We start from the raw sequence: 26,758 nt of genomic DNA on the forward strand, positions 1-26,758 counted from the left end.
CCAACCCAGGACTTCACTAGCCCTGATCAGGAAAGGACTGGAGGAACAAGAAGGCACCGCGTGAGGGAGGGAGGCCCCGAGACAGACGCCCACTCACCCAGACATCTCCATGCCATGCCCCCCTTCTCTCTCTCCCTCTAATTAGCCACAAAATGTACAGGCCTGGTACCTACCCACCTCCGCTGAGGAGGCCCCACGAGGAGGTTCTAAGCTGAGCACAGAGGAGCGGGCGGCTGCACATGCCACGGGCACCATCTCACGTCCAAGTCTGGGCACTGCAGGCAGGTGCCGCACAGACAGCCTGGGGAAGGCCCAGTCCCTCCACACGGCCTGGCTCCCAGGACAGGTGCCGCCAAGTCCTCTTTTCCTACTAAAATCTCAGTGGAGAAGAGAGGGGGACTGAGAACCAAAAGGACAGGCAGAGGCCACCAGCCAGGCCAGGGTTGCCGGGGCAGCCATCACCGGCCAGCAGGTGGACCGCACAGCTGTGAGCACAGAATGGGCCTGCTCCCCTGTCACCTTGGGCAGCGCACTCTGGGGCACCTGACTCACTGAGGGGCCCATGTTCAAGTGCATGGTGCCAGACCCCAGGCACAGGGATGGCCCTCACATTTCCCCAAAAACCCACTCACTGGGCCTATTCTACAGACAGAAAACTGACTCATGAGAGAGACGGCTTTCCAAAGGGTCCACGCTAACCAAACTAACCCGAGCAGCCTTCGCCAAAGAACAAGGCAGGCACGTGCCAGCATCTGCACTGAAACCACCACAGGGAAGCAGATGCCATCAAGGGCCCCGTTCTAGAGACAGACAAGGAGCCTCAAAGCCTGTCCCCTGGTGCAGGGCTGGGTTGGGGGCTGACGCCTCTATGGCGCAGGTGCACTGTGCGTCCCAGGCATGGTCCGGGGCTGCAGGAGAAACTCTTGGGACCAGCCCCACATGGGATGCACAAGGGGCAGAGAGGGACAGGAGCAGGATACAGACAGATCACGCGGGTTCTCTGCTGCCGGACGGAGCGCCCCTAGCTGCCACGGAGCCCACTGTGAAGGGCACGGTGCCACCCAGAGCTCCTGGCACATGCCCTGCCACAGCCCTGGACCAGACAGGCATGGCGGGCTGCCACCGTGGAACACATGGAGACAGCCCCTTAGACTCAGGCTGATTCCACACCTTCTGCCAAAGCCCATTTACATCGAGTGGCGCCAAAGCCGAACGGACGCGACAAGGCCTCTGCCTGTGTCAAACCCCAGAGGACCCCTTATGCCGAGAGCAGGCGGTCAGGTTGACCATGAGACTTGCTGGGAACACATGGCTGAGGCCATGGTCAGTTCAAGGGCAGGCCAGAACCGGCCGTCCCGATGCGCTCTCTCACCCACAGTGATCCACGGCAAATTCCGTCACCTTGACCGCCCAGATGCCCCCACCGCCTAACCCGTCCGATCATCACCACTGGCCACACACAGGAGACATCCTGCCCCACAGAGCCCCCTGGAAAACTTACCCCTGCCATGCCCTGAAGGCTCCCAGAAATTGTACTTTCCCATTACCTCAAAAAGTAACAGCAGGACATGGTGCCAGTGATGACAAGGACTAGCTAAAAACCTGCACCCTGAACCAGCACCGTCCACAGCCTCCACAGCGGCAACTGCACTGAGCCTCAAAACCCCCAACAGGAGTCACCACCACCAGAAAGACTCGCTCGGAGAGCCACTCCTGGTAGAGCCAAATGCAAACACGGGCCCCCGGAGCCTGGACCAGTGGTGGCTTCTCCAGCGGGAGGCCCCTCAGGTGCAAGGGGGGAACAGCCCAGCCACCGTGGATCTCGTATGCCTTGCTGGTCTCTGGATGGCTCAAGTGCACCATAATTCAGACACCAGGTGACAAGGTGACAAGGCCTTGTTACGTCCTTGAGAGGACGGCCTAACCACCTGGGACCAACAGCAGGAAAGACTCATAACTAGTAAACTGATCTTCACTCACTCTTGGGAGGCAACAGAAACCTGAGGCAGGAAGAGGCTCAGAAAAGCACCGTCTGTGACAGAAAACATGGTGATATCCACTCATGACACCCAATGACTCTCGAGTCCCTTACGCTTGACAAGGGCCTGCCTCCTCCTGACGCTGCCCAGGCCCCTGATGGCAGCAGCAGATGAATCAGCCAGGCACAGGCACCTGGAAGCACCACGCGGCCAGGTGTTCCAGGATATGCCAGCCTGGTGGCTTCAGTCCAAGGGCTCTTCTGCCTGGAGGCAGCAAAGTGGGATCTTCAAAACAAACTGTGGCCATCAGAGCCCAGGCTGGAGTGCACTTCTGGGAAAGCCGATGCACAGAGGGGAGGCAGGGGAGGCCAGGACAGACCCCAACATGAAGAGCTCCATCCGCATCCATGCCCCTCAGGGGCTCCCCTCTGTGGACTTCTCAGCCGGCTCTACCTTAAGTCAGCACCGAGGAGGACACCTGGGGCTTCAAACAGGCAAAATAGCACCAGGCAGGATCCATGACCCGGGGTCTCTGCTGAGGCACAGAAGCAAAGCCAAAGGCCGAGATGGCAGCCACACAACGCGTCCTGCAGGGACCCAGGATCCACCTGCAAACACATCCCACAGAGCTCTGGAGGCCCACAGGCCTGGACGCATGTCCTGCTTTCACCACCTCCCAGCTGTTTAGCCCGGGGCTCAAGTTCCTCCCTGCAAAAGAGGGAATCATAAGAGCTTCTAGCTGGGAGCATCTGTGAGGCTCAAGTGAGACGCTGCACATGAAGCACAGCGCAGCTCATGGTGAGGGCAGATGCAGGATAAACACTGACTGCTCTCATCATCCCCGTCGTCATTCATCGCCGGGATTACAGATGAGAAACCTGAACCCTGGAGCCCTCACAGCATCCTGAGAGGCCCTGCTCCCGCCACCAGCCCTCTCCAAAGCACGGCCTTATTTCCGGCAAAGCAGAGAAACCGCCAAGAGTACGGCCCCACGCGTCCCCGCCCAAGCTTCCCAGTCCTGCTCTTCAAGAGCCCTCAGAGCACGTTGGCCTACTCCACTCCAGATCTGAAAGAGGACAGCACAGCCACGGGCTGGGCCACAAAGGACTGCAGCCTCCTGTCCCGGCTCTACCCACGGCAGAGCTGGGGACGGCAGAGCTGGGGACGCCAGGCAGAGGGGTGCCTGGGTCCCTAAGGGCCAAAGAGACTAAGAGGGCCCGGAAAGGGAAGGGAGGCTACAGGGCAGCCCTGGGGCACCCTGTGTGAAGCGTGAGCAGAGGGCACACCAGATCCACCCACTGATTCTGAACAGCATGCCCTGTCCTCAGCCCCACAACCAGGAGGTCCACTCTCAGATTCAAAGAGCTGAAACCGAGGCTTCAGCGCAAACAAGGCCAGGCTCCCCCACACTGCCATGAAACTCCTGCTCCAAGGTAAAGAGGACCAGGATCTTTGACAGGCTCTGCTCACACCAGTGACCAATGACGCCCCATCTGTCCACGGCTAAAGGAAGGGAGAAACACACAGGAGGCAAGGTTTGCTGGTTCTGACCCAACCCCCAAGCTGAAATGCACTCAAGCACTCCGCCCTCCTAGAGCGCCTTACGGCCAGTGCCCTGTAGGCTGCCCCGCTGCCCACTGAGAGCCCTGCCTGCCCCCGGCTCCACAGCCAGCCCTGGACCCTTCGTCACAGCACCACGTCCCAGGGACTGCCAAGAGCTGCTGCACCAGGCACGTTATCAACGTCATCCCGCTGAATCCTCAAGCAGCCCCACAGACACTCTCTCTGTTGTAAGACAGGAATTCCAGTGCAGCACCTGAGCAAACCCGCATAAAGCTAACAAGCAGGCTCCTCGCAACCCTGGAAAGCAGTAAGTCCTACACTGAGAGTTCCAGAAGCTTCTTGCCGCTACAAACACCAGCCCCAAGACCAGAATGCAGTACAGGTGCCACCACGGGGCTTCCAGCCTCCAAAGAGCGCAGAAACATTCAGACACAAACTTCAGTCCAGCTCACAGCAGCGTTTGGAACTGTGCTTCACCAGTAAAAGGGGTCAAAACCATAGCTCAATGCTAGGAAAATTCCTTCCTGCTCCAGGCTGGTTGGTGGCCTAGCAGCTAACTCCGAGATATGGTGTCATTTTATCTTCCTCAAACAAGGCAGGCGATGGCTTCCGACTCGGCATCTGCTCACTGCGGGATGATCTGTTTCCTGCACCGAGTTTCACGGCAAGTTCACATCAGACCCTCCCTTGGCTGCCTTCCCTGCCTCGGAACTCCTCTGGGTGGATGCTACTGGAACAGGCTGGAATGCTACTGCAGTAACTATGGAGAGAAACTGATGCAAACTTTAAAAAGGCAGCAACGGCAGGAACTCCGCAGAGGAGCCCGACCCACAGGACCTGCTGAGGTACCTGCTGGCTTCTGGCTTCATGGACGTGGACATGTGTCACATTGGTGAAAGGAACACCGAGTCACCAAGACAGCGACTGTGGGAAAGGCACTCTGTTCTGCACATCAGATCAGCAGAGAAGGAAAGTTACACAACACCCAGGAAGTGCATCAAGACTGTGTGGTGTAGGCTGCTCACAGCAGCACACTACGCCGGCTGATAGGCAACATTCATCTTCTAAAAGCCAAGCTCCTGAAAACAGGCACACGAATGACCCAGCCATCACTTCGGAAGCTCGGCCTGAGGTACCAGCATTCCGAGATGCTGCCATAAGAGATAACCCACGGCACCGTCACAGCAGCACTCCCTCGAAGAGGGAGCACCGGGCACTGGGCTACGAGGAACAGGGCACCGCCTCGAAGAGGGAGCACCGGGCACTGGGCTACGAGGAACAGGGCACCGCCTCGAAGAGGGAGCACCGGACACTGGGCTACGAGGAACAGGGCACCGCCTCGAAGAGGAGCACGGCAGGGCACGGCGGCGCTCGAAGAGGGAGCACCGGGACCACTGGGCTACGAGGAACGGAACAGGGCACCACTGGGCTACGAGGAACAGGGCACCACCTTGAAGAGGGAGCACCGGGCACTGGGCTACGAGGAACAGGGCACTGCCTTGAAGAGGGAGCACCGGGCACTGGGCTACAAGGAACAGGGCAGCGGAGCCGTACCCTGAGAAGCTCCTCAGATGGCGAGAACAGCATTCACTACCAGGGAAAGATGGACACAGCTAACATACTCGGTAAAAACTGCAGAGGAGAACACACGTGGCCACGAGCACATGCCCGCTGGTCCGCACAGACGAGGGAAAATGCCCGGCAGCTGCCCTCATGACCCATGACCTCAGCTGGACCAGGGCTCTGTTCTTCAGTGACTACAAGCTACTTTCAGTGAGAAACAAACAAAAGTGACTTTAAAATGAGGCCCGCCTGGCAAAGCCCTCAGGGATCTGGGCCACCGTGGCCTCCCATCTTCTGCCATGCCGCCTCCTTCACGCTCATCTGAATTTCTGTCCGACTGCCTGTAAGAGACTTGTAGAAATGTGCTCAGCTGTTCAATAGCGTGAGGCTCCCTGACCCCGCCACGGCAGGCCGCGATGAACACGGTGTCCCGCCACCGAAGACAGCAGCAGCCCAGGGGCCAGAACTCAAGCGCCGAGGCCATGACGGTACTCATCCACACCTCAGTGGCCACCGCCAACGCCGCCTGTCCTAGGGTCTGCCTCCTTCCTGGGCCTTGGAAGTGCACAAAAGGGCTGGGCACTCAGCGTCACCAGGCCCCAGAAAGCCTTGGTCGGGAAGTGTCCACCCACCAGCAAGCAGCACCACTGAGACCTGGGGATGGCTCAGTGCCCAGGCGCAGCTCAGGAGGCTCAGACCTCACAGCAACCCAATCGTTACTGCCAGTACCTTTCAGCTCACAGAGATGAAGAGAGGACCAGGTGCCTGCCCAAGTCACATGACCAGCAAGGAGCAGACCAGCCGCCCCCCAGGCCCTGCAGGCAAGAGGGACCAGGAGCTCCAACCTCCCGATGGGTGACCAGCGCCATCTGGAGCCTGCACCTTGGCTAAAGAAGCCCACATAGGGCAATAAGCCACACGTGGGACAGAAGCCAGCACACAGACACACACATGAAAGCAAGCTGGAAACGCTTGTGAGAACCCAGGATTTCAGGGCAGCTTCTCCCTTTGGCCTCCCAGACCAGTGCAGTACTGGGGACCTCGTCTCACCCCCAAGACCCCATTTCACAGAAAAGGGAGGAGCACCAAGCGCTTCCATGGGGTGCCCCAAGACTCACCCTTCCCCAGGGAGGGTGCTCCAGCTCTCAGAGGGAACCCACAGGTCCTGAGAGGCCAGCCACAGCTGGGGTTGCGAGGACCACCTGCCCACTGTAGAGGCTGCTCCCTGAGACAGAGACCCCATTCCCAAACCAATCCCCCCATGGGCTCAATCCACATCTGTGACCACAGCGAAGGCAACACAGGCAGCATGCAGATGCGAATGTTCCCTTCCATGTGGCCCTGGACACAGAGATGGGCCTGCTGCTGCTGGTCAAGGCAAATAATTTTAGGAAGCACCTCCCTGTTTGGTGGGAGAAAAGTACAGGCAAGTTTCCTTTCCTTTAATAGTTCATTCTGTTTCATTTCCAAAGTAAGATGATGAGGATCGCCTGGTAAAATGTGAACACTTTAACTTCAAATCACTTTTAATGCCTGTTTCATCTGACAGTGGCTTTGAAAGCAAAAGGCAAATCTTTATCATTTGAGGGTTTTCAGTAAATTGATGTGATTATGTCCAACACAACCAGATGCTTCTAAAAGCCAATTTTCAAAGTGACATCAGCCCCCAAAATAAGAAACCTCCTTCTGGCTATTAATAAATTATTAAAACACTCTCTCCACAGGAGGACGAGGCTGAGCTTGATCATCAATGGCAAACAGGTGAGCTTCAGGCCCTCCGCACACACCCACGGCCTGGTCAGCCGTGCAGGGCGCAGAGCTCCCTTGGGGCCCCGTTGCACAGCCCTCCCCTCTGCCCCAAGCCCACCCCACTGCCCACCAGCCCCACAGGTTCCACCGGACGGGGTTCAGTCCCTCATGGTAGCTCCATCTTCTGGTCAGGGGCAGGCATTAGACCCCTTTTTTACCAAGGAGGCATAAGGGGCACTTGCTGGCAGTGGGGGTCCTAGGAAAGGCTTCCTTATACACAAAAGATCCAAAAAAGAGGCCTCTATTTTCTGCCTCTGGGTGTGATGCCGGTGCCTCTATGGCCCCTCACAGCCACGAGTGAAACCAGAGAAGAGCCGGGGTGTGGGATACGAAGAAACACATATCTCATCGCCATCCCAGGTTCCCTGGAGCCCTTGGGACTTCCAGAGAGACGGGCATGTCTCTTGGTATTCACAGTGAGCCCCTTCCAATCACACCTGCATTCATGCTGACGTGAAGACGCAGGGTGGACCTGCTAGTGATGGACAGGCTGGTTCCCAAGACCACATGAGGCCCCACCCTGCTGGGAAGACGAAAACCCTCCTGATCCAAGGAGGGACCCCAAAACAGGAGGCCAACCCCCAGACCCCATGGCAGTTTAGCACATTGTGAGAACAATGGACGGTGGTGCCTCAGCGGAGGCTCACAGCACATGGTGGAAACATGGGGCAAACCCTTCCCTCAAATCCCTGCTCCCCCATCCCAGACCGGGGCCAACTACACAGTGAAGGGCAGCCGTCCCCCGAGAGCCAGGGGGCACACACTCTCACTCGCCCCTAACTCTCCAAAGCAAACGCATGCCCACAAGCGCCCTGGGCGGCCAGGTCTACCTGCTGGTGACGGCACTGTTCTTGTCCTTCAAGGCAAGCTCCCTCTGTTGCAGCTCAACCACGAATCTGGAAAGGTCTTCTGGAGTCCTGCAGGATAAAGAAGGCAGACTCAGTTCCACCTGTCCCCCAGAAGTAAACCTGATTCTGCACACAAAACAGAAGGTCAAAAGCAACCTCTGTAGCTGATGCTCTGGGACCCAGGATGTGTGAACTCTGCGGACCCGGGTCCAGGGCAGCATGCACGCGCTACAACCTGGGGTCAACCACAGCCCCCAACCCTATGCAACGCCGGGGAGATGACCTTACTAAGCCCCGATTTTATTTCACCTGTAGAAACAGAGACATGACCTGACAGTGTCACTCTTCAGAGGAAATGAAATCATGTTTAAAAAGCACCCACCAGGCACCTGGCACAGGGGAGGTGCTCAGCGAGTTTTAGGTTCCTTTCCTCCCCTCTCCTTCAAAAGACCCACATATAACAAGAGTAAAATCAGCGATCTCCAGGTGCAGCGCTTTCTACTTTCCAGGACGATTCCAGATTGTCTCAGCGAATGCCCCAGCAACCCTGTTGTTTACCGTTTCCGTTTTTTAAATGAGGAAACTCAGACTCCAATGTGAAACAGCCGCTTCAAAGTTCAAAGTGCACCCCGATCATCAGCAGCAGCTGAGCTCAGCCTGAGCCACATCTTCTAACTCAACGCTGGGACTCCGGAGGACACGGCAAGGATCTGAGCCGTACATGCAAAGTTACACCAGTGGTGTGTGAGCGTTCCCAGCCTCACGACCTGGGGCACAAAGCCAAGGCTCCCTGGCTAGACTGACCAAGTGGCGTGTGAGCTGCGGCCCGAGGACCCATCCTTGTCATGGACCCAGTGCAGGTCCACATAGAGAGCAGGTGCTGGGCAATGCTATGAGAGCCCCATCCAGCCCCACTCAGGGAGCCGGCACTGCACCACTGAATGAGCAACCGGGACCCCGACATTGGCCAAGGAGGCTACCTGCACCCCTGGAAGGAGAGGTCCTAGTCACTCTGTCAGCCAGGCCCCCAGAGCAGCCTCAGGTGGATCCCGAGGACACCCTCCCAGCAGCCTGCCAGGGAGCTCCTCTCTGCGAGTCAGCCACGGCCACGTAGAGGCACACTGCAACCATGGACCCCTAACAGAAGCCATCCTGTTGCCTAAAACGTGCACGCTGCAAACCTCACGTGCTGGGCCTGACCCTCTGCCCCGAGACAGCCATTGACCTTTCCTGTCACTTGAGCACCCTGCCCATGGGCCCCCGAAACCCTGCATCAGCTCACCCAGTGCTCACACAGCCCCTCCCCCGGTCTTCCAGCGCCCAGCTCCTCCTCCAAACACAGAGGAAGGGCCACTTCCTTACAGTGCCTCTGGCCACCCCCACGCCCCTCGCCATCCCATGCCTGTTTCGCATGGCACGGAGGACAGCTGGAGCCCGCCTTGCCCAGCATTAGTTTGGTGTTTCTGGAGTGTCTTCCATCACTGGAACAAAGCTACCAAGAGCCAGTGAGCAGATGTCCTGCGGCCCAGCCCAGGCCCTGAGCCCTCACACACACCCAGGGCTGGTCATAAGCCCTCCCTCTGACCACAGCCTCTTCACACAAAGCACGCCACGGCCTTCTCCCTTCCAGGTCCCCCAGAGAGGCCTCCTCTGCCCACCCAAAGAACAGGCCCCTTGCTGGACATCTAGTGGGACAGCGATGAGTGCGGAAGGAGTAGCTGGCACCGGAGAGACTCCATCTGTCCTCCCACACACAGGCAAACCGGGGTTAGAAAGCAGCTCCATGGAAAAACATTTTATGACTGAAAGGTCTTGGAAGAGAAAATGAACTCTAGGAGAGAGATGAAAGGTGCAGCTGGCCTTGAACACCGTGACCATTCTCTCCAGTTTCCCAAAGCTTCCAACCTCGGGAGTTAAAAATATCAGTACGAAAGTAAGGAAACCTTTCCAAGCCAACAGATATTTTTTCTGAAACATTTGAATGAGATATTTAAGTTGTTTTGCATTAATCAAAGGCGCTTGTAAATTTTCACTAACTCAGTGCAAAGAATTTATTTACAACAAATAAATAAAAATCGCATATGTCCACATCTGCAACGGCGCCTCCCAGCCCCTGTGCCCAGAACTAGTGGCAGGCGGGGTGGTCACAAGCTGCAGGCTACAGGCTCCACCTACACAGCCAAGACCACCCCGCTCACACACCTCAGGGCCCCCACATGTCACTGGACCTGAAACAGCAGGAGGCCAGTGGAGAGGCATCTGCCAGGCAGTACCAGGCCCCAGGGTTCTCCCAGCTGGGATGGCTCTCTCACCAGAGGGCACACTGCCTGCCACCTCCCTCTGTGGGGAAGCCTCCCTGCAGCCCGCAGAGCAGGAGGCAGGGTCGGGAGCATTTGATACCGATTTAGAAACAAGCTTCTTGCCCCAAGGTACGAACCTACCCAGCAAAGCTGGGAGCTGGGGTAAGATCTCAGAGGGCCAGGCTCTGCTAACCACGTTCTGCAATTCCCAGAGAGGCCAAGACCATGATAAATGCAACCATTTAGCAATGAGGGGGAAATGGGAGTGGTTCAAATAAACTGAAAAGTGACAGTGACAGAGCCCTCTTCTGAAGTGCTGGGCGCCCACAGACGGCACACGCACCAGGCAGTCTCCTACGTCACCCAGGAAGGCCTCTGTCTCATGCCACTGGGGTCAACGCCTCATTCTGGCATTGATGGGCCACAGGAGAAACCTGAGTACTTGGGAACCCGGGGGCATCCATCTCAATCACCCAAGGAGCAGGCTGGCTTCACAGTCGCACAGACTCTGCAGGAGGCTGCTTCCGGGTGGCTCCCTGCACGCTCCTCCCTGACTGAGGGGGGTGTGTTCTGGAGCTTGTCCTGCCCCAGGCAGGAACAGAGAGCGTGGCTTGCCCTGAGGCAGAAGGCTGGCGCCTGAGGCGGATGGTCCCACACAGACCCCAGCCCTCGGGAGCACTGACACGCGATGGGCTCTCAGCCTGGATACTTTCTGGCCACATCCCTAGGCCCCCAGTCCCCATGCGACCAGGCCCCTATCATAGGGAAGACTGAAGCTGCAGGGCTTGCTATTCCAGAACCCTCCAACTACAGGGGCGGCCGTGCCCAACACCTCCCATGGGCAGAAGCCGCTAGAGGGCACAGGGGCACCAGGAGGAATTCCTCCCTTCATAGCCTCTTGCGCTGAAAAACCCGCAGTCACTACTTTGGCTAAACCAAGCCTTGTGAGCCCTGTCTGGCCATTCTTGCTCATGACCAGGGTTCAGCTTCCACTCAAAAGCAGAAGCACAGTGAGCTCGATGACCGCGTTCAAGAATGTCACACAGGACCAGTCTACTCTACTTGCAGAGACAGAGGTAAGGCCAGAACATCCTTAAAGGAAAAGGAGATGGACCCGTGGGAGAAAACCTGGGTCTCATCCCCAGCCCTGACCCCTCCAGGCTGAACCCCCTACCTGCTCGGCTGGGCTTCCTCAGGCTCATTTCCAAAACCCTAGGGCACAGCATAGTGGTCTGCTATTACTTGACAACCCCTGCGCCATTAATTTTATGGATGTGGAAGGGACAGGGAGGATGTTTTCAGGGTGTGCAATCCAAGCCCATTTTCACACTGGCATTGGGAGGCCAGGAGAGGACATGCACCCTGGAGGCGGTGTCTGGATGTCGCCGTGGACACGAGGAGAACATGCTTCAAGTACAATCATCAACCAACGGGTTAAAAGTTGTGAAATTTTGTATACCCTTTGTTCAGCAGTGTCAATCAAAAGAAAATGTGCTCCCCATATACAAAAATCAACTGGAGATGGATTACAGGCTGAAACCTAACACCCGAAAATATAAAAATACTAAAGAAAACAAGGAAAACACTTCAGGACATTGGTCTAGGCAAAGATTTTATAGCTAAGACCTCAAAAGCACAGGCAACAAAACCAAAAATAGACAAATGGGACTATATCAAAGTAAAAACCTTCTGCCCATCCAAGAAAACAATCAACAGAGCGAAGAGACAGCCTCTTGAATGTGGGAAAATATCTGTCAACTGTTTGGCCAATAAGGGACTAACATACAAAATACAACTCAAAAGGAACTCAAATAACAACAATTAAAAAAAAAAATAACCCCATGAAAAAGTAGGCAAAGGACACAAAGAGACATTTCTCAAAGGACAACACGCAAATGGCCGACAGCTATATGAAAAAATGCTCAACATCATCTAATGCTAATCATCGGGGAAATGCAAATCAAAACCACAGTGAGGTACCACCTTACCCCAGCTTAAAATGGCAATACAAAGACCACAAAACACACAGACAGATGCTGGTGAGGATGCAGAGGAAAGGGAACTCTCAGCTGCTGTTGGAAGGAATGTAAATTAGTCCCACCGCTATGGAACCCAGTATGGAGATTTCTCAAAAAGCTGAAAACAGAACAACACCATATGATCCAGCAATCCCACTACTGGGTATTTACTCAAAGGAAATCACTGTATCAAAAAGATACCTGCATTCCCATGTTTATCACAGCAAAGATGGCAAAGATACGGAATTAACCTGTGTCCATCGACAGAGGAATGGATAAACAAAACGGGGATGTACACACAGTGGAATGCTATCTGGCCGTAAGAAAGAACAAGAGCTGAGCCGAGCGCGGTGGCTCACGCCTGTCATCCCAGCACTCTGGGAGGCCAAGGCAGGTGGACCACGAGATCAGGAGTTCGAGACCAGCCCTGCCAACATGGTGAAACTCCATCTCTACTAAAAATACAAAAATTAGCCAGGTGTGGTGGCACACGCCTGTAATCCCAGCTACTCAGGAGGCTGACGCAGGAGAATCACTTGAACCAGGGAGTCAGAGGTTGCAGTGAGCCAAGATCACGCCACTGCATTCCAGCCTGGAGACAGAGCAAGACTCCGTCTCAAAAAAAAAAGAAAGAACGAGAGCCTGTCATTTGTAACAACGTGGCTGGAATGGGAGGTGACCGTGTCAGGTGAAATCACCAGGAACAGAAAGAAACTGCACGTCCTCACTCATGGGAGCTGTGGAAATTCACCTCCTAAAGGCAGAGAGTAGAATGACAGGTACTAGTGGATGGGAAGGACTGGGTGAGTGGAACGGCAGATGAAGAGAGTTGAGTTAATGGGTACGAATATACAGTTAGATGAAAGGTATAAATTCAATTGTTCCACAGAAGAGTAGGGTGACTAGAGTTAACAGTGTGTTGTATAATTCAAGAGAACCAGAATTTTTCCCAATACGTGGAAATGATAAATACTCAAAGTGATGGTTACCCCAAATACCCTAAACTTGCTCATTCCACATTCTATGCGCATAGGAAAACATCACAGGTACCCCATAAATATGTAAAATATTATGTATAAAAATAAATAAATGGTAAATAAATAAATAAAAGAAAATGTGCTCTCTGGGGATGAAGTGTATGAGCTTTAGTTAGTGGAAACAGAATGGGTTTAGGGCCATGGTTTCAGAGCACTCCATATGAGAAAAAGAAAAGACGAAATGGTTTCACCAACATGTGGACATTTCTGAGGCCACGAAGGAGGTCCCATCAAGAACAAGGTGGAATCCGATCAAACGGGGCAGGAAGTCACCTCCTGAACTGTACAGGAAGCATTCCGGCGCCCTCTTCTCGCATTAACAGCAGCCCATGGAGAAGGCCATCATCTGGAGCAAACGACATACCCTTGAACCAGGCGGGGCGGGGAGGAGGAGCCCAGGAGGCTCTGGGCACGCGGAGGAGGCCACAGGGGTGGACTGTGAGCTCTCAGAGAGGCTTGCACAGAGAAGCAGCCCGGGAGCCGGAGAGCCACTCCTCCGGCGTGGGGCTTCTGTGGCCTGGCAAGGAGGCTTGCTACCTGAGGAAAACTGGACCCTCCAAAAGGATGAGGCTAAGAGAGCGAGCAAAGGGGGGTCCTCAGGCCCGACCTGCCATGCTCTTCCAAGAGGAAACCCAAGACAGGCACCACACCTGGCCAAGGCGGCATCCTGCCACCGTGTTGGGATGTTTTTAATTGTGGTAAAATACACTTAACATAAAATATACCCTCTTAACCATTTTTAAGTCCCCAGTTCTGTCGTGTTAAGCATATTCACGTTATTGGGCAACCAGCACCACATCCATCCCCAGAACTCTTAATTTCGCAAAAGTGAAACCCTGGCCCATTAAACAGGAACTCCCGCAGCCCCTCTGCTCCCAGCCCCGGTTACCTCCATGCTACCTTCCATCTCTAAGAATGCGACCACTCCAGCCACACAAGTGGAGCCATAGAGCATTTCTCTGTGACAGGCTTACTCTACTTGGCATCACGTCCTCAAGGCTCATCCATGTTACAGCATGTGGCAGACTTTCCTTCCTTTTGAAGGCTGAGTAATACTCCATTGCATGGCTACACAACATTTATCCATTCACCCGTCGGTGGACACCTGGGCTGCTTTCACCTTTTGGCTATTGTGAATAATGCTGATCCCTGAAGGCGGGGCTTAGGGGCTGCACACAAATTCCCTGGTGATTCTTAAACACAACTACTTCTGGAACTACCGATCATCTGCATAAATAGAGAGGGGAGGCTGGGTGCGCAGTGGCTCACGCCTATAATGCCAGCACTTTGGGAGGCCGAGGCGGGTGGATCACCTGAGGTCGGGAATTCAAGACCAGCCTGGCCAACATGGTGAAACCCCGTCTCTACTAAAAATACAAAAAATTAGCCGGGTGCAGTGGCAGGTGCCTGTAATCCCCCCTACTTGGGAGGCTGAGGCAGGAGAATTGCTTGAACCCGGGAGGTGGAGGTTGCAGTGAGCTGAGACCACGCTGTTGCCCTCCAGCCTGCGCAACAAGAGCAAGACTCCATCTCAAAAAAAAAAAAGAAAGAAAGAAAATGAGAAGAAAAGAAAAGAAATAGGGGAAAATCTAAGCAGAAAATAACCCTACAGCCTTCTGGGCAAGTTACCAAAGGCAATTCTTTATGCCACCAGGATGCCACCCACCACACATGTGACAGAGAAAACACTGCCTGCGGTTCTCTGTCAATCTGAAGGACAAATATTAGGTTACAGAATTTGGTCCAAGTCTAAAAGAAGAATCCTACAAATGTCATCACAAGAATTCTGGAAACTCGAACACCTGAAACTGCGTGACGGCTTTGACTACTGTGTAGGACAAGGTCATGGACTTTTGATCATTTGATATACACTGGAACATCTTCAAAAGAGTGCTAAGTAATACAATATTTTAAGAATAGAAATCAATAATAACAAGGCGATGAGAACACTGTTGTGGGCAGGCCTGCTCCACTGACCACTGCACCCAGGAGTGCAGGTCACCGTGATCGGGAAGTGGTAATGACGGAACAAATCACAGCACTCAGAGGGCTCCTCCCCTTCATGTTATCATTTGAGTTCCCCACCGTGCGAGTCCACACCTCACATGCGTAAGAACCCGCAAAAACTAAGAGACTGAGAAGAGAAAAGCAGCACAGCACGCTCCCGACATGGAAGATGCTGCCCATCTGGGAGGAGTGGGAGAGCCGGTCCCCTGCAGTCTCTGCTCAGCGCAGCACAGGCCCAGGGCCCTGGGACACCGGGCAGAGGGCGTCTGGAAGAGGAGGGCAGACACCTCCCGGGAAGCCCTGGGACTCAGGAACCGGGCTTGCGCCTGTGGGAAGAGAGCGCCGGAGCTCCACCACCACTGGCTGTCATGAGCTCCACACAAGAACAGAGGAAAGTTCCTGAAGAGCTGTTGAATCATGAAGGGTTATTAAACAATTGCAGCCTTTGCCGCATATCAAATCCAAGACCAGAGCCCCAACACCTCCAACTGGCAGGAAGAGTGTTTATTTTCCAGAAGCCTCCTGACCTGTGTGTGGTTAAAGCTACGCAGAGATGTTTACCAAGGGTGCTCTGGGGATTAGCTAAGTGCTCGTAACCAGGAGGAGCCGTGCCAAGTATCATTACAGCCTAAGAATAACTCCCGACAGTCCATTCTGAAACCCGCACTTCACCAACTACAAAGTGGAAGGCATTCAGAGGCCTCAGGAGCCTCGGCTTGGAGATGACACGGCAGTGACAGTTCCAACTGCAGTCCAAGCTGTGACATCTGCTGCTGAAAACGCGGGCTTCAGCTGCGAAGCCTTTTAAATTCTAACTGGTGGGTTTTCAAGGGGAAGAAAGTCTTTTTGTTCTATCTGCAGCTGAATTTTGACTCAAGCCCAGCTGCACGCAGAGCGGCAGAGGGCTGTGGGGAGTCCGGCCCACTGCTTTCTTTCCGAGGCGAGAGCAGCTCCAGCCCAAGCCACGGCTATTTTGGGGCTAATAGCAGATGTTGGGGCTCTAGCTGAAGCACAAAGTGCCAGTTTCACCGAGTCTGAAAAACTGGAGATCCAGAGGACTGTGAGGTGGAAAATGAATGAAACAGCAACAGCCATCAAACTAATTAGCAAACAAGACACCTCAAGCTTTCAAAGAATAGAAATCCACAGGGCCTAGGACCACAGTCCAAAACTGCTGAGGCTGGGGCTCCAGCCAGAGCCCTGCGGAAGGCAGGGAACACAACAAAAGTGACACAGGCTCTCTCTGCAGGGCTTGTTTTGCGAAAAGTATGCAGAAATAGGAATAAAATACATTAGACAGCAAAATCTCAGTGCTACAAACCAAAGGACAATCGGCATTCACAACTGCAAAGTCACCAGGGCAAGAGGGCGTCATGTCAGCCAGATTTTTCTGGCTGATGCAACACAATTGTGTGGAAAGGTGGGGTTGCCAGGTTGGGAGAGATGCATGTCCCCAGAACACGGGAGGAGCAGCTGGTGTTTTCCTAAAGACAGGGGACTAATGCCATGCTGTGCGGCACCCGGCCCTGGGTCAGGTTCTGCAGGAGCCACCTGCCCAAGGCTGTACCTGCTGCACCTGCCGCACCTAGCCTGAGGCCACTGAGCTGGAGCTCAGACTCTCCTGGTCCCAAGACCAGGGGAACCCCAGGTCAGGGGACTCACACGGGGCACCAGTCCCTCTCACCAAGAGCCTGGGCCGCTCCATGACACCCTGGCCACATGGCAGACGATGCCACTCACACTTTTCCCAGCAGACAGAGGGAAGGTCACTCTTACCCCATGGAAAGGGACCCAGGAAAGGTGTGGTTTCAGGCCTGGCTGCTCCACTACTACTCTCCAGCCCCATCCATAAGCCCAAAGGCCCACGCAGCAGCAAACCCTCGTCACGCTGTGACTCCCACAGGGAGCAACCACTTTCCTACGGGGATGTGGGTCCCACACACTGCCTGGGCAGGACAGGGGTGCAGGAGACGTCTGCTTCTCCACATCACTGCCTCAAAACCTACCACGATGGGAGCCACATTCCCACCTCAGGGCCTCTGCACAGCCCTCTTCCAGAACACCGCACCCCTAGATGCCCACGTGGCCTGCCCCCTCTTCACTTGAGTCTTCAATGGAATGTCACCTGAGCCCTGGCTCCTCCTGGTGCTCTCCTCCTTCACAGAACACCACCAGCTGAGATCCTGCATCTTTCTACCTGCTTATTTAGTATCTTTCCCCCTCCACTGGAATGCAGGCTCCAGAAAGGCACGGGACTGTTTTGTATTTTGTTCTGTTTTTTCCACTGGCCCAATAATATGTTTTCAATAAATATTAAGAGAATGAGCAAAAAAACCATATCATTCCAGAACAGTAACTATCCAACTAAACGCTATGCAAGTCATTCTACTGAACTCAGACCACTGGATTAAAAGTTCGGTATAACAGGTTAAATGTCATAGTCTATCCATACAATGGAACTTGTGTAAGAGGAAGAAACATCTTTTCCTATATTAACGTGAAAGATCACCAAAAAGGCATTGCTAAATACAGATACAAGAAGTGGACTATAAGTATGCTATGCCGCCATGTGCAGAAAAGTCAAAACCTGCATGGCTGTGTTGATTCATTTTTGCACAAAAGAAGTCTGGCCGGGCGCAGTGGCTCATGCCTGTAATCCCAGCACTTCGGGAGGCAGAGGTGGGTGGATCACTTGAGCCCAGGAATTTGAGACCAGCCTGGGCAACATGGTAAAACCCCATCTCTGCAAAAAAAAAAAATACAAAAAATTAGCCAGGCCTGGTGGGGACTGCCTACAGTCCCAGCCACTCAGGAGGCTGAGGCGGGAGGATCACTTGAGCCTGGGAGGCAGAGGCTACAGTGAGCTATGATCACGCACTGCACTCCAGCCTGGGTGACAGAATGATACCCTGTCTCAAAAAAAAAAAAAAAAAAAAAATCTAAAAGATAAACAAGAAAATAACAATGGCCTCCTGCTGGAGAACAAGAACATGGCAGGAGGCTTGCCACTGGATACTTTTTTTTTTATTTTTTGAGACAGAGTCTCGCTCTGTCGCCCAGGCTGGAGTACAGTGGCGCAATCTTGGCTCACTGCAAGCTCCACCTCCAGGGTTCACACCATTCTCCTGCCTCAGCCTCCCGAGTGGCTGGGACTACAGGCGCCTGCCACCACGCTGATTTTTTTGTATTTTTAGTAAGGACGGAGTTTCACTGTGTTAGCCAGGATGGTGTCGATCTCCTGACCTCGTGATCTGCCCGCCTCGGCCTCCCAAAGTGCTGGGATTACAGGCGTGAGCCACCGCGCCCGGCCTATTTTTTTTTCTTTTTTGAGACAGAGGCTCACTCTGTCACCCAGGCTGGAGTGCAGTGACATGACCTCAGCTCACTGTAATCTCCGCCCCCCAGGTTCCAGCAATTCTCCTGCCTCAGCCTCCAGAGTAGCTGAGATTACAGGTACCCACTACCATGCCAGGCTAGCCACTGGATACTTTTTGAATGTTTTCAATATTTTGTACCAAGAAAATACAACAGCTGTTCAATAAGTAATTTTCAAAGCCTAGTATTGCGACCTTATATTGCAGAATCAGGTACTACATAAAAATTTTATAAAAAGAAAAATAATTCCCACAACAAATTAATGCAGAGAAAATCTAATTACAAACACTAGTAACAAAACAATTCTATCATTCCTAACTGACGCTCAGTTATGCATAACAATACAAATAATTTGCACTATAAATGGGGCAGCAATATATCAGTGCAAGGTTTCCTACCCAGAATCACCAAGACGGTAATGGATCCCAGAAGTTGGCTAAGTGACGAATCAAATGATGAGTGTATCTCAAACATTTCAAAGTAAAACAGAAAAACACACAATTATTTTTCAAGCTGCAAACTTTTTCTTCGAACATGAGTCCATTAATTGGAGTTTCGTCTTTTTTTTTTTTTTTTTTTGCATGAACCATGTCCACGACACACCACTCATGATTGTTAGCTTTGTTTCTTTAAAGTGGATCCCTGTCATCTTCCTAGACCTTACAACTTTTCCTCATAATCTTTCACTATTTGCTTTATTCAACAGCAATTTTTTTAGCAATTTTCCTTTGGGACTTTCCAAAGCATTCAGCTTTGTCTTCACAGAAACATTCTCTACACATAATTATTTTTCATCAGCTTCCATATTTAATTAAATGATGTAATTACAATGACGTGCAACAGGCACAAACTGGTACATTAAGGATGGGCGGCCAAGGCCTCCAGGGAGCAGGACTGAGTGAGCACCACAGTGTTTACAAACCTCGGGAGTCATCACAGAGCCCAGGGGCTTGCTCTGGGAGTGTGGGTTGGGGACGTAATGGGATGGAACTAGGGAAGGTCCACCCGTTTTCAAAGAAACTTTCCTTTTTCTTGAGAATGGGCACACAGACAACAGTATGTATTCTCTGTTTTGTTTTTGTTTTTTGAGACAGTCTCACTCTGTCGCCCAGGCTGGAGTGCAGTGGCACGATCTCGGCTCACTGCAACCTCCGCCCCCGCCCCGGTTCAAGCGATTCTTCTGCCTCAGCCTCCCGAGTAGCTGGGATTACAGGCACGCACCACCACGCCTGGCTAATTTTTTGTATCTTTAGTAGAGACAGGGTTTCACCATGTTGGCCAGGCTGGTCTCAAACTCCTGACCTCATGATCCGCCTGCCTTGGCCACCCAAAGGGCTGAGATTACAGGCGTGAGCCACAGAAGCACACTTTTCTATGTATAATGCATTTTAAACTTGGTCATGAGAGCTGCTGCGCAGCAGGAATCGACACTCTCCTGGGCAAGCCTGGGGAGCGCTGGATGCCCTGGAGGCAGCCTGGGCCTGGCTCCCCTCAGAGTTGCCCCCTCCTCGCCATGCGAATCTGATACAAAGCATCCCCCTCATCCACACCAAGAATTACTGGGAACAGAAACGTGCATGTAAATAGTCTTTTCAAAAAGCAGGTTCTGCAAACCATCCCAAGCATAAAGAGGCAGCAGAGTTAACACCTTAGGGTCTAAAGTCAGTCAAGCACTCAATTCTAAGTCCATTCATTGCAAATCTGTGACCCTGACCTCTCGAAACCTCAACCCCCCACCACCTCAGGAAAATGGGAACAGTTACAGTCCAGCATGGACTCACTGAGAACCAGGTGCACGCAAACACCTATGTCCTCTTCTCAATAGGCTACTTGTATAATGGACCGCCATACAAACAGAGACTATATGATTAGAAACAAACATTTCTCCATCCACTGGCCTCTTTCCAGAGGAGACATAAGGTGATTCTAACATCCTCAGGCACTGTTCCAAAGAGTGCCGACTGATGCAGAGGAATGGGAGAGGCAAGAGAACAGCCTGGCACCGCAGAAAGCCGGCACTCTGGAGGCAGCCAGGTGAAGGGCCCAGCTGAGCCTCAGTTTTCTGGTCTATGAAACAGACAATTCGACCCTCTTGCAGGAGCTCTGCACTGAGGGCACCCGGCAGTCAGTGGAAAACCCTGGACCCCTGTGACGGTTGCTGGTGCCCACGTCCATCGCCCGAGCAGGGGCAGACGGCATGCCTGTCAGGTTCTAGATCACATCGAACGGAGACAGCAGATATGTTAAGTGACAGAATCAGGGTCTAAAACCACACTGAGAAGCAGGAAAAATGGGGGAGGGGGTGGTAGAGGAAAAATAAATTTTTTGACAGTTGCACCAGAAAAAAATCAATTGTAGAAACCTATGGTGGAAGGACACACCTGATCCATCAGCAGAACCTGTGAAGATGCCTGCAGAATCTGCATCCAGTGAACAAATTTAACTGAGCGCTTACTGTGTGCCCAGCAAGGACACTGCATGGACAAACAGACGGAGTCCTTTGCAGCTAGAGCTGAGTGGCTCGCTGGGGAGGCCAGCCATGACAAGAGTGGGCAGGCAACATCCCCGAGGCCCAGAGGAGGTGACAGTGGCATGATCCAGTGGCCAGATCTGGAGAAGAGTGAAAAGCCTGAGGCTGAGGGAAGGGGCCTGTTGACCTGGGAGGGCCAGGAAAGGGCTCTAGCTAGGGAAAGGTGACAACTGAGCACAGATTCAACGAAATAAAAGGTGGGCAATACAAATACGGCTGGGGGCAGTGGCTCACGCCTGTAGTCCCAGCTATTCTGGAGATTGAGGCAGAAGAATCACCTGAATCCGGGAGGTGGAGGTTGCAGTGAGCCGAGATCGCACCATTGCACTCCAGCCTGGGCGACAAAGTGAGACTTCATCTCAAAAAAAAAAAAAAAAGAAAAAGAAAAAGAAAAAAATAGAAAGAGAAGAATTTATAGAAAGTTCTACAACAAACGAGGCTAAGCCACAGCTGCCAGGGGATGAAGGGCTGGACTGGGGGGACCCAGGGAACTCTGGAGTGATAAAAGTGTGTTATCTGGACAAGCATGTGTTCCACTTGTCACGACTCATCCAACGACACACCTCAATCTGTACACTTCAGTGTCCAGGCTCAGGGGACACCTGAGCCATCAGCATGAACCCACGGTCACACTCTGGGATGCGAACCACCGTGGGAGAATGCTGCTGCCTGCCGCGCTCCAGCCACCAGGACCACCCTCAGCACAGCGGGAAGAAGCAGCCGTGCACAGCAGGGAGCCGAGATGGGGAAACGTGGTCCAGGAGAGAGGGGACTGTGCGCCATGTTTCACTGTAAACCAACGTGGTGTCCACGGCACGAAATGACCAAAACACGTGTCTCAGCTCAACAGAATGGAAGGGGTGGGAGAAGTGGGTGCTTTGCTAGGTGGCAGACTCCCCATCCCCAAGAGGTACAGGGACAGACTGATGGGCAAGATGGCTGGAGGCTCAGGGCGAGACAGAGTGCCCCTGAGGATCACGGGGGGGCTCGCAGCAACACGGCCACAGCTAGGTGGCCACCCCACGCTGCCCACAGCCCCACTGACAAAGGCGGGTCTGTGTATGCAGAATGACCGGCCCCCAGGGTACGCCTGTGCCTGGAACTCCAGTGTGGTTACTGTGGGTCCACATGCTCTGTGGAAGAGGAAGTAAGTCCTGGGGTCCATACTGATGAACGTCTTAGAGCTATTAGGGTCACTCACTAAGTGACTTCAGTAAAACCACACGTTCTCCCATGTGCAAACTTCCCACAAGAACAGGCTGCCTGCAGCAAAGTCCACGCCACCACGACTGTGACGTGGTCCATCCAGACCTCGCCTCCCAGGAGGGGATCCTGCTGCAGCCCTGGACCCAGGCCATGTTTTACAGCTCTTCTGCCAGAAACTGGCCCCCACCTCTCTGAGCTGTCCACAAGTCAGCAACTTGGCTCAACGGCTGCAGGGAAATGAGTCACAAGAGTCCCCAGACACATGTAAATAAAATGAAGGAATTTCAGCTTTACAGTTGCTGCCCTCACACTCTTTCTCCCAGCTCAGGAAGGATTTAAAGGACTTCAAAGCAGCCTGGGTTCCAATTAAGCCAGTGTGACCACCCCAGGGATGCTAGAATATACCTGATTAACAAGAGGCACTGTTTGAACTGTTCAAGCTAAAAAAAAAACCCTCAGAACCTTTCAAACAAATGCCATAATTTTCTCTCCGTTTCCTCACTCTTTGGAAAAGCTGATCTTTTGAATGCTTTAAATGTTCAAAAAGAAAGTCAGATAATGGCCCCAAACACAACTTCGGCAAGAAGCTCAGAACAGGGGCAGCGAGCGGAGAGCTTGGGATGCAACCACACACAAGCAGGCCCGCTTCCGGGAGGCGTGGCCCGGCCGGCCTGAGTCTGTGACAGCGTGTCTCCACCGTACACAGCAGCTGGGCCAGGAGAATGACCTGGGCAGAACCACGCCTGGCAGGGAGCTGCAGGGCCTCCATCATCATGCCAGGCGACCTCAGTGACAAGGGCCTCAAACAAGAGGCCCAGGGAAGGGCAGCCCACGGGCCTGAGAAGCACCACTACACACCTGGGCGGTGCGCTTCGCTCACAAGGCACTCTTCCAGGAAGGGCCCCGGGCTGCTGGAGACTGAACTGGAATCTGCGGAACTGGTGGAATCCCCTTTTACAAAGAAGTCCCCGTAGCTCACGGGGCTAGAACCCAGGAAGGCGTCAGGTGAGCTCGGAACCCTAAAGCAACCCCACTGTGGACAGTGGCATCGCGGATGGGAGAGTGCCGGTGAAACAGTAAGGCCAGGGCAGCGTGCTTCACTGGGCAACGGGTGTGCTGCTGCAAGTGGGCGCAGTAGCAGGCAGGTCAGGGAAAACCAAGGGACTGTGACTTCAGAGATAACAAGTGTCATTCCTGACTGTTCTACCTTTAGTCACGATAAGCAGGCCAGGCGCGGTGGCTCATGCCTGTTGTCCCAGCACTTTGGGAGGCTGAGGTGGGCGGATCACGAGGTCAGGAGCTCGAGACCATCCTGGCTAACACGGTGAAACCCCGTCTCTACTAAAAATACAAAAAATTAGCCGGGCATGGTGGCGGGCGCCTGTAGTCCCAGCTACTTGGGAGGCTGAGGCAGGAGAATGACATGAACCCAGGAGGCAGAGCTTGCAGTGAGCCAAGATCACGCCACTGCACTCCAGCGTGGGCAACAGAGCGAGACTCTGTCTCAAAAAATAATAATAATAATAATAATTAAAATTAGCCATGTATGGTGGTGGGCACCTGTAATCCAGCTACTCAGGAGGCTGAGGTGGAAGGATCACTTGAGCCCGGGAGTTTGAGGCAGTAGTGAGCTATGATCACATCACTGCACTCCAACCTGAGCAACCTCATCTCTTAAAAAAATTAAAAAAAAAAAAAAAAAAAAAAAAAACCCACAATATTTTAGACCAGGCATGATGATGCATGCTTGTAATCCCAGCACTTTGGGAGGCCAAGCCAGGAGGATCATGTAAGCCCAGGAGTTTAAGACCAGCCAGGGCAACATAGCAAGACTCTGCCTCTTAAAACAAAAAATTTTTTAAGTAGTAAAATAACCATTATGTAATAAATTTCACACTCCCCACCACACCTATCTTACTTACAAAGATTTATTTTGGCAAAGAGGCAGCAGATTGCAGAGTAAAGAACAGTAAATTGGCCGGGCATGGTGGCTCACGCCTGTAATCCCAGCACTTTGGGAGGCCGAGGTGGGTGGATCACTTGAGGTCAGGAGTTCAAGAACAGCCTGGCCAACATGGCAAAACCCTGTCTCTACTAAAAATACAAAAATTAGCCAGGCGTGGTGGTGGGTGCCTGTAGTCCCAGCTACTCAGGAGGCTGAGGCAGGAGAATCGCTTGAACCCGGGAGGCAGAGGTTGCAGTGAGCCAAGATTGTGCCACTGCACTCCAACCTGGGTGACAGAGCAAGACTGTCTAAAAAAAGAAAAAAAAGAACAGTGAATTGAAAATCAAGTAAATCTGGCTTCTAGAGAAACAATCAAAGGCAATGTGGGAACAAAGGACTTTAACGAACAGAAACTCAGAAAAAGGTGCATCATTAGCGAGATGTTCTTTGAACTTGCTGAGCAATAAAGGGAGAGAAAAGGCCTCAGAACTCTAGAAAGGCAACAGCCATGCACCTGCAGGCCTGGGCTGTGGCCCCAGCTGGTCCCTGGCCTGCTGTGTGGCCTGGGCTTTCCTGAACTTCAGTTATCTGTCCTTAAAAGGGAGGAAGGGACCAGGAGACCTCACTCATCCTGATCTGTGATTCTCCTTCAGCAAACAAAAATCGCCGAAGAATCTCTTCCTTCTGATGATGTAGCTGGTGCGGGCGAACCAGCCGCGAGAAAGCACAGGACGAGACTCCCGGGTGGAGGGCGCCGCAAGGGCAAGGTCCTGAGGCCGGAACACCAAGGAGCTCTGGGAAGGTGGAGGAAGACTACAAGCCTGGAGCAGGGGGGCAGACACACGGGGCGTGGGGCCAAGAGGCCACCAGGAGGACTCAGGTTTTATTCTGAGTGCGCTAAGGAGCCAGGGATTGCGGCTGAAGTGGGAGGAACACGCTAAGAAGCCAGGGATGGCGGCTGAAGCGGGAGGAACACGCGCTCGGACTCACTGATGGGCTCTTACGTGGGCTTTTCCCCAGCTGAAGAATGAATTACTAAATGTGTTTTAAAATGCGATGTGTACCGGTGCTTGTCCTGGCGCTGTTCAGAACAGGAAGAACCAGAAACAACCTGAATATTCACAGGAGGCAAACAATCCGTGACAGGACAGGCGTGGGATGGCCTCCTGTGTGGCAGAAAGGACGTTCGGGGCCTATGACGCAAACGCAGGTTGCTACACATTTGCCTGCAGGACCGCACCTTTTAAAGTCCATATGTAGACAGTGAAAATCTACAAAGGTAAACAGGAATCTCCTAAGAGCAGGTAGGGATGTGACTGGTGGGATTACGGGGGATTGGCAGTCTGCTTTTTATGTCTCTGTATTTCCCTACTTTGTAAAGAATATTACTTGTGCAATAAAATTAAGAAAAAAGTTCTATAGCCACCTTGCTCAACCTCGTCATGTCAAGGAAAAAAAAGTATTTAGGAACATAAATTGTTCTTGGAAAAAAAAATCTCTGCTCCAATCCAATAAGGCACAGGAAAAAAGGCTTAAAGCGCTGTGCACATTAGCAACGGCGCCCTCTTGCACTGAGCGGTGGCCAGCATGTCTACACTTCAGTTGCCAGGCTCCATGCTGCATGCAATTAACAGGTCAGGTGCATGGAGTTTAAAGGAGAGCAGAACAAGCAGCGGGTCAAGGTGCCAGGACTGAGAGCACAAAGGCCCACCGGGGGCACTCAGAGCAGGGGCTGGACCACAGTCTGGGTGGAGGGGTTGCGGAAGGCTTCCTGAGAGGAGACAGGATGCAGATAAACCCTAAATGGTGAATGCACCTAAAAGGGCCCTGGCTCCAGAACTCATGGCCTCAGGTCGTCCCTTCCACAAAGACCCGGGCCAGGCTCCGGCCACAGCTACTGCAACCATGACCAACAGGCTTAAGGAGCCTGCATGCCAGGGCTTGTCCCTATGGGCTTTGGCTGCCACATGAAGCAGTTCATCCTAGCCAGAGAGAGCCCCTGAGGAAAGAAGGCAGCCCTGCCTCCTGGCCATTGACAAGGCGGCACACGTGCATATAAAGCCATCCTGGATGTCCCATCCCCAACTGCCACCAGGTTGGCCCCAGGCAACCTGCAGAATCCTGAAAAATTACCAAGCACTGTTCAAAGCCACTAAGTGTTCGGGGCTGGAGAGGGCCATAACAGGGAAAGGGGAAGGCAAGTGGGAGGGCAGAGAGAGCGGGAGAAAGCACAGAACTCATGTTCGGTGTGGCTGGTGCAGAGGCTGAGGCAAGGGTGACAGAGAAGCGGGAGAGCCAGGCAATGGCAGGAGGCCTCTGGTCAGCCACATCGAGACATGAGGACTTCATCGTGATATCGGCAGGGACAGACAAACAGCTTTGAGCAGGGTCTCGTGGTCACTGCTTCATCTCAGACAGATCCCTCCAAGTGCTGGAGTGAAGAATAGTTGCAAGACGCAAAAGTGAAGCCAGGGATGGTAAGGCGGTGGCTGCACGAGAAAGGGTTTCCCAGTGGCGTGGCGGCAGTGGGGATAGGCTGGAACTACAGGATCCCAGGAAGGCAAGGAGAGGAAATCAC

General features: G+C 53.2%; 1 protein-coding gene across 6 annotated transcripts in view; it reads right to left on the bottom strand.

Moving 5' to 3' along the window:
- Positions 1–26,758, bottom strand: part of MAD1L1 (mitotic arrest deficient 1 like 1) — a 408,034-nt gene that overhangs the window by 316,943 nt on the left and 64,333 nt on the right. For 5 of the 6 annotated variants that reach the window (XM_030801339.1, XM_030801341.1, XM_030801338.1 and 2 more), the window contains one exon: positions 7,745–7,831. The exons of the other annotated variant lie outside the window; for it this stretch is intronic. In XM_030801339.1, coding sequence (XP_030657199.1) covers positions 7,745–7,831 — 87 coding nt within the window. The remainder of the gene's footprint in view (positions 1–7,744; positions 7,832–26,758) is intronic. 6 annotated transcript variants of the gene reach the window in all.

The sequence above is a fragment of the Nomascus leucogenys genome, chromosome 20 (assembly GCF_006542625.1).
Source record: "Nomascus leucogenys isolate Asia chromosome 20, Asia_NLE_v1, whole genome shotgun sequence".
NCBI classification, from domain to species: Eukaryota; Metazoa; Chordata; class Mammalia; order Primates; family Hylobatidae; genus Nomascus; species Nomascus leucogenys.